This window comes from Montipora foliosa, chromosome 8, assembly GCF_036669935.1.
Source record: "Montipora foliosa isolate CH-2021 chromosome 8, ASM3666993v2, whole genome shotgun sequence".
NCBI classification, from domain to species: Eukaryota; Metazoa; Cnidaria; class Anthozoa; order Scleractinia; family Acroporidae; genus Montipora; species Montipora foliosa.
Genome location: NC_090876.1, coordinates 25,149,452 through 25,161,951, shown reverse-complemented (window position 1 = coordinate 25,161,951; position 12,500 = coordinate 25,149,452). Strand labels below are relative to the sequence as shown.

The window sequence follows — 12,500 nt, the reverse complement described above, 5'->3', positions numbered from 1 at the left end:
TCTTTGAATGTATTTCATCTGGCAAAGAATTCCACACTTTGGCACCAATAAAAGTTGTAGATTTTAAGCCAAAGTTTGTAGTTTTCTTGCGTGGAATGACTAGCTTGTTGGTGCCTCTCAAGCACTTCACATTATTACGTCAAGTCACAAGTCACTTATGTATCCCGGTAACATACTGTTTACAGCTTTAAAAATTAATATGGCAATGTAATGTAGACAAGGATTGGACAAAGTTAAGCCGCAGTCATCATCACCATGAACTGAAGGGGCACCCGTTTGTTGTAGACACACCTTAGAGCTCTCACATGAAGCCTTTCCATCTTCTGCTTATCAGACTCATTACAATTATGCCGGATTGCAGAACAGTCCGTAAAATAAGACACTACATAAATTACATTATTGAATCTTCGAAGAGATTAATAGCATGTTCTTTAGCGTACTCAAAACATCTAACTGATTTCCAACTTTCTTTGTAATCTTGCCAATGTGTTTGCTAAAATTTAGCGAGTTACCGGTACCAATAGTTATGCCTAAAAGTTCTAATTGGTCTACGATAGGAACCTATACTTACTAATGCTAAAGGGAAGATTGCAAGGGTAGTTTTTTGGAAGAATAATACATTTACATTTCTCGGGATTGAGCACTAGCTTATTATCGTCAAACCAACAACTTGCAACAGCGAGATCGCCATTGATTATAGACTTTACCACCTCAGGATCGTGATCACTAAAATAAGTTTGGTTATCATCAGCATAGTTGGACAAATTAGCACGATTAATAAAATAGAACAGATCATTAAGAAAAATGTTAAAAAGGAGGGGCCCTAACACCGATCCCTGAGGTAAAGCCTTAGAAAAAAACAACAACATCACATGTTACATCTTCTATCCTGACACGCTGGGACCTGTCTCTAAGGTAACTATGTAGGAGGGGCAGGCTGACTGGAGCAACACTGTAGGCAGCCAGCTTGGCTTGGAGGAGGTCGTGTGGTATCATATCAAAAGCTTTACTCATATCCATAGAAACTGCGCAAACAACACACTTATTGTCAAGTGCATTCCGCCTCACAGCTGTAACCCGTCTATACGCAGACAGAAACTGTGACAAGATCGAACTAAAATAATAAGAGTTGGCTTGCAAGACACTTCTCAAAAACTTTATCCAGAGTAGAGAGATAGATAGATAGATAGATAGATAGATAGATAGATAGATAGATAGATTGATAGATAGATAGTTTAATAGTAATAAAACTTTGCAGCCATAGGCTGAATTACGAATTATTTACAGCATAGGATCAATTTAAAAGAAATAATGTTAAACTTAATATTCATAAATTTAACCCATGTCTCCCCACTTAAAATCTATTGCCTAAAAATATGGCTGATTATAAAACTTGACTTGCAACTTGCAACGTTCAGTCTTACACTTAGGAAGATTGAAAAGTCTATTGTTCCTAAGGCTATATTGTCCAGTGTTGTGTTTAGGAAGTAGCTCATGAAGTTTGTGAGATTTGTCTTCTTTGATTGCAGCGAAGGTCTTCGATGAAATAACGTCTCTTCTTTCATGAAGTGTTGACAGGCCAGACTCTTTAAGAGCCACAGTGTATGAGAGTAGCGGATATATTACTTTCATAGCACTCTTTTGCAGTCTCTCTAGGTCGTCACTAAGGTACGATTGCAGCGCCCGGTGGAAGACTGGACATGCATATTCAAGTAACTAGAAATCAACACTGGCCAACAGTTATATTTATCACGAGGATCATCCTTTTTGAAGATGGGGCATATTTCAGCCAGCTTCCAAGCAAGAACAGATAGCGGATAAGCAAGAGCATCAGCATCATCCCGCAATGTTCGTGGTGGTATCTTATCCTAGCCAGTTGCTTTTTTTGGATCAAGTGACTTAAGTATAAGGTCGACTTCAGGTGGACATACAGAACAAAACTGGAAAGCTTCTTCCGCAGAGCAGTGGGTCTGTATAGCAGAGATACTTGGATGAATGGTAAAACAGGATTATCATTGTGATGCCTATCACTATTATTGTCCTTCAAGAAGGATGAAAAGTGCACGCTAAAAATTTGTGCTACTTCCAGTTTGTTAACCCTCTTTAAGATGAATGGAGTCTTGGCTGATGTTTTTCTTTGAGTGCATGAAAGGCTTGACCTTTTGCCAAAATTTCTTGGGTTGCCTTTGGCATTTGCGGCAGTGGTGCGAAAATAGTTTGATACCGCCTTACGCCTCAATGAAGATGCAACGTTTCGCTGATTCTTGTATCTGTTCCAAGCTAGCCAGCACGTAGGCTTGTTGTATAGGTGCTTTAATTTGTTGTGTTTCCTAATTGCCTCGAGTAGCTCAGGTGTCATAAATGGTATGTGCTCTCAATTTGCAATTGGCACGTGGTCGAGTAAACTTGATAACAGGTAACTCCGAGCTCAATGGATGTCGTCAATGTCCTCAAATATGTATGGGATATCGAATGGGACGCTCTGAATGGTAATTCTTGAAAATGCGTAGGGCACTGTGACCTGCCAACAGCATAGACCAGGTGATGGTCACTTAAGCCCAAATCTAACGTGCCAGACGTTAAAAAAAAGAAGGCTGAGGCCTGTTTGTCAGGATTATGTCTATGAGAGTGGGGTGGGTTGGGGGCTTCTGATACTTTTGGCCAATTATGTTGTTGCAGGGGTGGGAAATTTGACTCATTTTTTCCAAAAATGTCAAAATCCCCACCCCTTGCATGACCCGCCCTCCTCCTGGGGCTTAACATTGATAGGTGCATGCAATGCGTTCAAATTGACGGCGTCTTTTCGTACATCTAATCTTATCATATTAGGAATGTAATTGCTTGTTGCAAAACCCTCACAAATGCCTATTTTGCTCTAAGATTTTCTCTCTGGGCTGTCACATTTACACAATGGCGAGCACTTATATATTTCCTGGCACATTGGCAGCATGAGCAGCGCCCTTTGCAGGTGCACTTGTTGAGCTCTCTGCTCACAGTGGACACTTTAAATAGGAATGGTCATCCAAACTGGTTTGCACTGGTTGTTCTCTCCTTTGACCCATGAGAATTCTGTGGGAAAAGTAACATCCTGCATCGCGTGTTCTACCGATGTCCAAATCCCTGCCTGCTATGCTGCCCTTTGAGTATGCTGCAGTATTGCATCCTGAAATAATTATAAATTGTTTAGAGAGCAAGCTATAGTTTGTATTTATTTTACTTTGAAAAAAACGGGTATTGGGGAAAAACTGGTCACACTGAAAAAATCAGTTTACCTCTGGAAACTGATCTATCTTCAGTTGGTGAAAAGTCTGCAGTGTGACCATGTGTATTGTATTTGCATTATAATGTACATGTAGCAATCACATTTAATGACATGCAAATATCTGGAACAAAACATTTTATTCCCAATAGGTTTGAATTGGGTACAACATTGATATTGCAGATTTGGTCTATTTAGTTAAAAGTTTGTCAATTTGAACTGACAAAATTTGGCAATGTCTGTCTTGTAGAAAACAAGAAATTTGAAATTTGAATACCAAGCTTTACTTGTGGCTTTCCCTGCTAGTAGAGGTCTGTTTTCTTTTGTGTTCACTGGGCTGACGAGTACAGGAAAAGACACCTCTGCGTTGGGCTGAAACTCACTTTGATCCAACTGCCATCCACAACCTTGGACGCAGTCTTCAATCTGCATGCCCCACGATATGTTTGCTGACTGTTACTTGAGCCCATTGTGTCCCACGCATTCCTTTATAGCTGCTGTTAAGTGGGCCCACACAACATGAAGTATCACGTGAGGATTCAGTTGCTAAGAAACCGCCATGCATGCTCATCACAGTGAGGAGTTTCGACCCGTGGCAGAGGTTTCTTTTCCAGTACTCGTTAGCCCAGCAAACACAAAAGAAGAGAGACCTCTGCTAGCAGGGAACAGGTGGCTCAAACCAGTTAACAATTTCAATAGAATGTCTTATGAGAACATTATTATTGTTATGGTACATTTGTACCATGTGAAACACCAAATTTTGCTTATCAAGATACACTTATGATTGCAGCTTAATAGCTATAGGTCACCATAGCAACTGGTAAACCATGTACAAGCTCCCTATATTTTGTATGGAAGCCCTTACATGTATACCTCTAAAGTGAACTCTTAAGTCATAAGCACACCAAGATAAGACTCTTAGATTTTTAAAAGAGTTATCTGTAGCAGATTCATGGCCCCCTGGAGTATTACATTGTTACAAAAACTTTACTAATTCTACAATCATTGTGAAGGTAGCTCTGAACCCTCTCCAGAGGATATTGCAGTTTTAAACTTTGCAAAGAGCTTTCTATTAGCCTGTCAGGTTTTTGCAGCATTAAGAAAATGGGGTCATCAGTGTTAGTTTCTAAGTAAACACATGAAAAGGCATTGAAAGACAAAATATACATGTAGGGTACTTAAAGATGGATTGCCTGTTGCTATGGTAACTTGTTACATCACACCATGGAGTGCATTTTCGTTACGCAATAATCCTGCTTTGCAATAAACCATAACCTTCCTGCTTGGTGATAAGGTTGTATAAGCAATCCTTCTACTAGTACAATTTGGAAGAGGTGACACTGGTTTCAGCCTCCTTAAACTGGTTTTTAGTATATCAAATTGCCTTGAAAGGTCTGGATAGTAGCAGACATATCAATATTTTGAGAAACAACACAACACTTTTTAAATTTAAAAACATGTAATCGACAGAAACTTTTGTCATCTTCAGTTTAAATTACAAAGTACAGAGTTGAATATATAGTATGAACCACAATGCTAATTAACTATAAGAACAAAAGGAAACATGGCAATGTAAAATATTACAAAGAAAGTTTTAAATTAACTTGATAAAGTTGATGATTAAGTGTAGGCTTCTCCCATTTAATATGAATGGCTTCTTTTATCTTAAGTTGGAATGTGGTAGAAGCTTGATCTAGGATGCTGAAACAGTCATTAGAGCACAAAGTGCAGCAATGCTCAGAATTTTGTAAATGTTTAAAAATGTGCGAGGTCCTATCACTGGAAATGTGCTCACTTACGGGCGTGGAAAAATGTCGCACATTTTTAAACATTTACAAAATTCTGAGCATTGCCACACTTTGTGCTCTACTGACTGTTTCAGCATCCTAGATCACGCTTCTACTACCTTCCAACTTAAGATAAAAGAAGCCATTCATATTCAATGGGAGAAACCTACACTTAATCATCAACTTTATCATGTTAATTTAAAACTTTCTTTGTAATATTTTACATTGTCATGTTTCCTTTTGTTCTTTTAGTTAATTAGCATTGTGGTTCATACTACATATTCAACTCTGTACTTTGTAATTTAAAAAGTGTTTTGTTGTTTCTCAAAATATTGATATATCAAATTGAATTTAATACTGCAACATTATTTTAGTTGATTAAGGTTTCCATGTTCAAGTTTCCATGTTGTCAAGGGGACATTAATTTTTTCCTCGTCCAACGGTATCTTCATGAATTGAGCACGTCATGTCATCCAAAAAGGCATCCCTTCAGTAGATTTGGGAAAAATTCAGGTGGAAATTCACTGGTACAAGATCTTGTCCAGAAAAAAAAAATTAAAAAAATATTTCCCAGAATTTTCCCCTTTAAAAACTTCCATTGCATCGAAAGCATCCCACATTGACTGTTACTTTTAGCAACAGTTGATATGTTTGATGTGCCTTTTCAGATCAATTGACATGCTCAATTCATGCAGTTACCCTTTAAAATGAAAAAGGTTACCCTAAACAATGTGGTAACCTGAATGTTTATACGCTATCACTTAACTTCCTAGCTGCCTTACTCAACTGAAAATTGTAGTACAACCAATTATTTTAGGTGTAAGCTTGCTGTATGGTGGGAGAAAGGTCTCACATGTAGTACCAGAGAGATCCTAGATTTGTTATAATAATTATTACTGGTAGTTTAAATCCAAAAGGTTGTAACTTGGCCCTGGTGCTAGGGATCGATCTTCCTAGCTGATGCTCCCTTTGAAACTGAGGAAAATTCTTCAGTTATATATCATCATTACACTGTGAATGAGTGTTAAATCAAAAGAATAAGTTAAGTAAGAGATAAGTTCCTGATCATCAATCACATTTACAGTAGTGTAAGGCCTCATTTGATTTCTGTCATAATTATATATAATTTTAACAGTTTTCAGGCATACTAGACTTTTATTATCAAAGGTATTTTTTCTTGATCTTCTCCAGGAAACTTTTAATGGTCACTAGTTCATTCTACGGTATGGCCAGCTAATTTAAAATTCTGTTTGTGCTGCTTGATTCAGATGTTTAGAGATACAAAAAATATCAGATCTTAATACATATGAAGCATCATTTTTGGGGGCTTTTCTTCAAGTTATGACTTCTTGTTTCTGCCAGTTAAATTCATTACTTGGGATTGAAGAAATTAAGCTGGAAAGCACAGGCAGTAACTTACAGTACTCCCTCACCAACCTCAGAGTCTTTCCGAGAGCTGCGTAGCGGCCCTATTATTATATTAACTTTGTTACCATTGTTATTATTATTATTATTATTATTATAATGTTTCCAAATTTTGAAAAATCTGCTATTATAAGAAATCTTTGCTACATTGAGCATGCTACAGCGAAGAGATGTAATACATGAGGTTTAAGGTTTGAGAGGGGGGATGGGTTGTTGTCCTGAAAGGCCGAGAGAACATGATTTAAGATTGTGCCTTTTGTCAGTGCTCTTGATGATGATGATGATGATGATAATAATAATAATAATAATAATAATAATGATGATGATGATGATGATAATGATGTTGATGATGATGATGATGATGATGATGATGATGATAATGACTTTATTCCAGTATATCCAATGCTTAATTAAAAGGCTCTTCATCTGGAGAAACAAACTAACAATGGAACTGACTTAAATAATAAAAGACTAAAAATGACAACAGTAAAATGGAATTTAAATGAAAAACTATGATATATTATAAATTGAAGAAAATGTCACGACAGTCATGTGTTCTTAGTTCTTTCCATTTAATACTTAAAATAATGTTGATTTGGAGAAGGTACTAAAATCTGAGCAGTTTCTAACTGACAAAGGTAATTTATTGAAGAGCTTTGCCGCTTCATCTTGGAATGTACCGGTTCGCATGGGTGTATCTAGGGATGTCCCTGAATTAGATCTTTAAGTCCTTGTGTGTTTAACAATATCTCCTTTGAGATAGCTTGGCCATGTAGGGCTATGTATCTCTTTATGTGCTGCCTCTAGGAGAAGCCATTGATACTGTTCCGTATAGGTAACCATTTGAGTTTGATGATGTCCACAGTGCTCACAAAATTTCCCAGAAAAAGCTTGCGGAAGCTTTTTGCACTCTTTGGAGACGGTTAGCCAGATAGTCCGGTAGATTATTATAGATGATACCACTGTAGCACAGTTTAGAAAGAACTAGAGCTTGTACAAAAGTTTCCTGGTGTTGAGAGGTAAAATGCTTTTAAGTTTTCTCGAAGTTACCAAAGTAGCATAGCAAAGTGATGATACTTCCTTGACGTTTTCCTCCCAGCAGAGATGTTGATCTAGTAATTTCATTGATGAAACCAGGGCCGTAGCCAGTATGAGGCAAACCGAGGCAGTTGCCTCAGTCATTTTTTGTGATTTTTCAAAATAAAGCGTGATTCCAGCATTCTCTTTAAAATGTACTCATCATAAACACCTACGAAGCGAATTTAATCATGGACATTGCCTCAGTCATGATTTTTTTCTGGCTATGGCCCTGGAAACTCGTTCAATTGATGTACGATTGATGCTCTTAAGTATTAAATCCTAATTTGTATCTCTCAAATCACTGTTATTACAAGGCTCGCCCATAGAGCAGTGCATTGTGGTTGCAAGCATGATGCATTATGATGAAAAGCAAGCAGAGCCAAAACCAGTGAGATTTTACAGAGTATATTTGTTTTGAATTCTGATTATGTTGCTTGCTCCAAAGCAGTTAAATATAAATGATCATTGTGGCAGCAAATCTGAGGAATTTCACTTGAAATCGCTTTGAACCAAAGGGTGAAGGGACTACATAAGTGGCCTGGTGGCAACAGTTGTGGCATGGCTTAATGCATTGACTATGTTGATGTGAACCCACTTTTAGGATAATTTCTGAGAGTATCTTGAGCAGTCTTCAACATTCATAATGTTGTTTTTCTTTCATCATTTCAGGGTTCAAGGTGGACAAAATTATTAACAAAGATTTTTGTGCTTCCTGAACACTTGCAAGCAAACAATAATTATTACAAAGGTTCGTAAAATTTTGAATTGAATAGAATTGGAGATATGATTCATTGCGATGAATCTAGTGCACCGGGAAAAACCGGTAATGGTGCAGCTACTTTTAGTGAAGAAAGAGTTCAACTTCATCAGTGTAAAGAGTGTGGCAAGTGTTTTACCCGAGCAGGAAGTCGAAAGACACACGAAAGAGTCCATAGTGGAGAAAGGCCATACGAATGCAAGCAATGTGGCAAGCGTTTTCGTTTCATCCAAAATTTAAACATGCATGAAAAAACACATACTGGAGAGAAGCCATATGAATGCAAACAGTGTAGTAAGTGTTTTACTACAGCGGGAAACCTCAGGAGACATGAAAGAGTCCATAGTGGAGAAAGCCCTTATAAGTGTGAGCACTGTGGCAAGTGTTTTAGAGAATCTGGAAATCTAAAATTGCATCAAAGAGTACACACTGGAGAGAAGCCTTATCAGTGCAAACATTGTGGCAATTGCTTTAGTCAAAGATGGAGTTTAAGGGAGCATGGAAAAGTCCACACTGGCCAAAAGCCTCATAAATGCAAGCAATGTGACAAGTGTTTTAGTTCTGCAGGGGGTCTAAAGATACATGAAAGAATCCATAGTGGAGTAAGGACGTATCAGTGCGAACACTGTGGCAAGTGTTTTTCTCAATCAGAAAATCTTAGATTTCATCGAAGAGTTCATACTGGAGAGAAGCCCTATGAATGCAAACAGTGTGGCAAGTGTTTTAGTAGATTGTTTACTTTAAAGAACCATGAAATAGTCCACACTGGGCAGAAGCCTTACAAATGCAACCATTGTGATAAGTGTTTTGGTCATTTAGCAAATTTAAGAAGACATAGAATGATTCATACCGGAGAAAAGCCCCATGAATGTAAACAGTGTGGCCGGAGCTTTAGACGACCAGGACGCCTGAGGAAACATGAAAGAATCCATAGTGGAATAAGGCCTTATCAGTGCAAACACTGTGACAAGTGTTTTTCTCAACCAGAAGGTCTAAGTTTTCATCGAAGAGTTCATACTGGAGAGAAGCCCTATGAATGCAAACAGTGTGGCAAGTGTTTTGGTCATTTAGCAACTTTAAGAACACATAGAATGATTCATACCGGAGAAAAGCCTTATGAGTGCAAAGAGTGCAGAAAGTGTTTTACAGGAGCAACAGGATTAAGGAGACATGTCAGAATCCATACTGGAGAGAGGCCTTTTGAATGCAAGCATTGTGGTAAGTGCTTCAGTCAAGTAGCAAGTCAAAGGAGACATGAAAGACTCCATAGTGAAGAGAAAAGCAAGAAGTAAGTATGAGGAGATATGTCGTACCGGAAAACAGCCTCATGATTGTAAACAGTGTAACAAAAAATGAATCAACCAGGGACATTAATAAGACATGAAAGAATCCATAGCGGAGAAAGGGCTTACAGTGTGACAGGTGTTTTAGCCACAGGGAAACTTTAAGGACACTTGAAAGAGTCCATACTGAGGAGAAGCCTTATAAATGCTAATAGTGCGGCAGGTGCTTCAGACACAGAAAAACTCTACAGGCACACGAAACAGTCTATTCTGGAGAGAAGCCTTATGAATGCTAGCTAATAGTGCGGCAGGTGTTTCAGACATAGAAAAACTCTGCAGGCACACGAAAGAGTCTATACTGGAGAGAAGCCTTATGAATGCTAATAGTGCGGCAGGTGTTTCAGACATAAAAAAACTTTACAGACACACAAAAGAGTCTATACTGGAGAGAAGCCTTATGAATGCAAAGAACGTGGCAAACGTTTTAGCCGAGTACCAAGAGATACTGCAAATAGGCCTGAAAATAACATAATCACACAAGCTTTTGAGGGGCAAGAAAGTCAACCAGAGCATGACCTAAGCTGTTGGGTTATTCTTCTTGACAATTAAAAGTGGGCTGTCCAATACAGCCAAATTACGCTTCCTTGTGTAGAAGTCACAAACTGTTGTTCTAACCCCAAAGCTGAACGAAATGTCTAACATCTATGAACAGTAGCATTAATTCCGCTGTACGTTGCTATTGGGGGAATCAGAGTTGGTGCAGTGGCCCAAGTTCGATTCCTGACTAACCTTCATGTGGGTTGAATTTATTAGTTCTCTACTCTGCTCTCATGAAAAACCAACATTTGATTCGATCTGCTTTTGTTTCTTGTGAATTAATTTAATTAGATTTACAACTTTTCCAATTTATAAGCAGGACTTAATGATGAAATTTCAAACAGAAGCAGGTAACAACGGGTTGCCAGAGCTCCCAAGTCTCACTTCTTGTATGTCCTTTTTCAAAGCAGCATTGCTGTTGCTAATAGCACTTGAACATATTTTATTTTAATTAGGGCGATTTTCAATTGAGTGTCGAAAGTACTTTTCGAATTACTTTGGTTTATGATTACTTCACTCAGTGATTGGTTCAAAGTTCTAGCGCCACTTTTTCAACAATCAGAGGTGAAACCAAAACCAATCGTGGCTTGCGCGTGCCCATTTTCCCGCGCTTTGTGTCGGTTACGTGTAATTACTTCGAGTTTTGATTGGTTTACGGGATTGTCTCCGTCCTTTTTGATTGGCCAAAGTAATTACTTTGGTTTTGGTTTTACGACACTCATTTGAAAATCGCTCTATTAGTATCATTATCTTTATTGTTATTATTGCCGTCATTATCATTGTAATCATCAATATGGAGGCATTGTGGCACAGAGATTGGGCGCTTGCGTTGAGATCCGGAGATCTTCCGGATCCTGGTAGTCGTTCACTCAACCTCTTGGTTGCACTTGTAAATAGCTACATGTAACGGGATTAACAGTTGTTGCTGATGTGTCATTGATTTCGTTTGATTGACTGCCTGAAACGCCCCAACGAGCAGAGGTCAGTTACTGTGTAATTAGAACTGAGAAGGATAATGGGTCATTGATAAAAAATCTTAACTAAGATTAGTCTTAGCTTTTTTTGCCCTGTAATTGGTGTTATTGGGGGCAGCACTTAACTACAGAAAATCGATGGTGGCTAAGGAAGCTTTTTAGTCAAGAGCCGTACACAAAGGTTGCATGGATGGATGTTTGAAGTAACTTTTTTAATGAAAATCTGACATCAGTTCAATCAGATGGTGCATGCGCAACTAGTCCCAGTCCTCTGCCATTCGTTTCTCGACTGCGTCTTGGGTTTGCATAACTGTCTCGAGTTCTTCCAACTCCCTCCTCGTGTTTAGATGAGGCTATGTAAACACGGAAAAAGTCCTCTTATTGCTTAAGTAATAAGGCGTTACGATCTAGTTTTATCACTTGTAGAAAATGCTATTTGTAGAGCGCAAGGCCTCCTCATTTGTGTTTTATACAATTTTTCTAAAACTGAATATACAATTTTCATATATTTTTTAGTTTCAACACCTTTTCGCTGTCTTGACTTTAGTGCACTTTAGCAAGTTGTAGAGGTTAAGAACTTGAACACCGAACATTTAATTTTGGGCCGAATTGAGATCTTACAGTAGAAGATTTGGGAATTTTTATACATTGTCTCTTTTGTGCTGATTTACCCAATAGCCCTTTTCACGGTTAGTTTTCCTCATTTGCATTACAATGTAATCTAACGTGGGTGCGAGGCAATTTCGGGTTAAAACTACGAAATAGCCCGAATTTGCCCCACACACATGCTAGATTACATTGTAATGCAAATGAGAAAAACTGACCGTGAAAAGGGCTATTGTGGAATATATGATTTCACCGTGAAAACGCTTAACAATTACAATTAAGTTTCATTTATAAAGTATTCTAATACTTCCTTTCCTTGCTTTCAACATGTTTAAGAAACCGTATGAATGCGATTGCATTACGTGATTTATGGGCACGAGCGAAGTCAGAAAATTTAACGAGCAAGTACGTACGATTTTTTCATAATTCTACTCGACAAAATTACTCCATCGCAACTTCCGCATTGCGCTCAAAAAACCGGTATTGCATTCAACAACCTGTCGATGCATTCGTCATTGACCAATCAGAAGCAGTGCGATACTCTTTCGAGTATTTACAGTAGGAACACAAATGGAGGAAATGAGATGTCCTTACTATGTGACAAATGTCATGAGTGTTAACCATTTTAACTCTCGCATCACTTGTCACTTGTGTCGCTGTAATTGAACTCCCCGAGTAAACGCAAACAGCTTAAACGAAACACCGTGTGCTGTTGTAAATAGGCAATTGGCG

General features: G+C 38.2%; 1 protein-coding gene across 4 annotated transcripts in view; it reads left to right on the top strand.

Moving 5' to 3' along the window:
- LOC138013173 (zinc finger protein 709-like) overlaps nucleotides 1–12,500 on the top strand; it is a 14,206-nt gene that overhangs the window by 1,458 nt on the left and 248 nt on the right. Inside the window, exons 1-2 of one of the 4 annotated variants that reach the window (XM_068860185.1) lie at nucleotides 1,671–1,712; nucleotides 8,221–12,500. The exon at nucleotides 8,221–12,500 is cut by the window's right edge and continues 248 nt beyond it. In XM_068860185.1, the coding sequence (XP_068716286.1) occupies nucleotides 8,335–9,600 (1,266 nt within the window). In that variant the 5' untranslated portion in view covers nucleotides 1,671–1,712; nucleotides 8,221–8,334 and the 3' untranslated portion in view covers nucleotides 9,601–12,500. Of the gene's footprint in view, nucleotides 1–1,670; nucleotides 1,713–1,738; nucleotides 1,999–3,653; nucleotides 3,929–8,220 lie in introns of those variants that run through there. The other 3 variants (XM_068860184.1, XM_068860186.1, XM_068860183.1) reach the window with 3 other exon arrangements.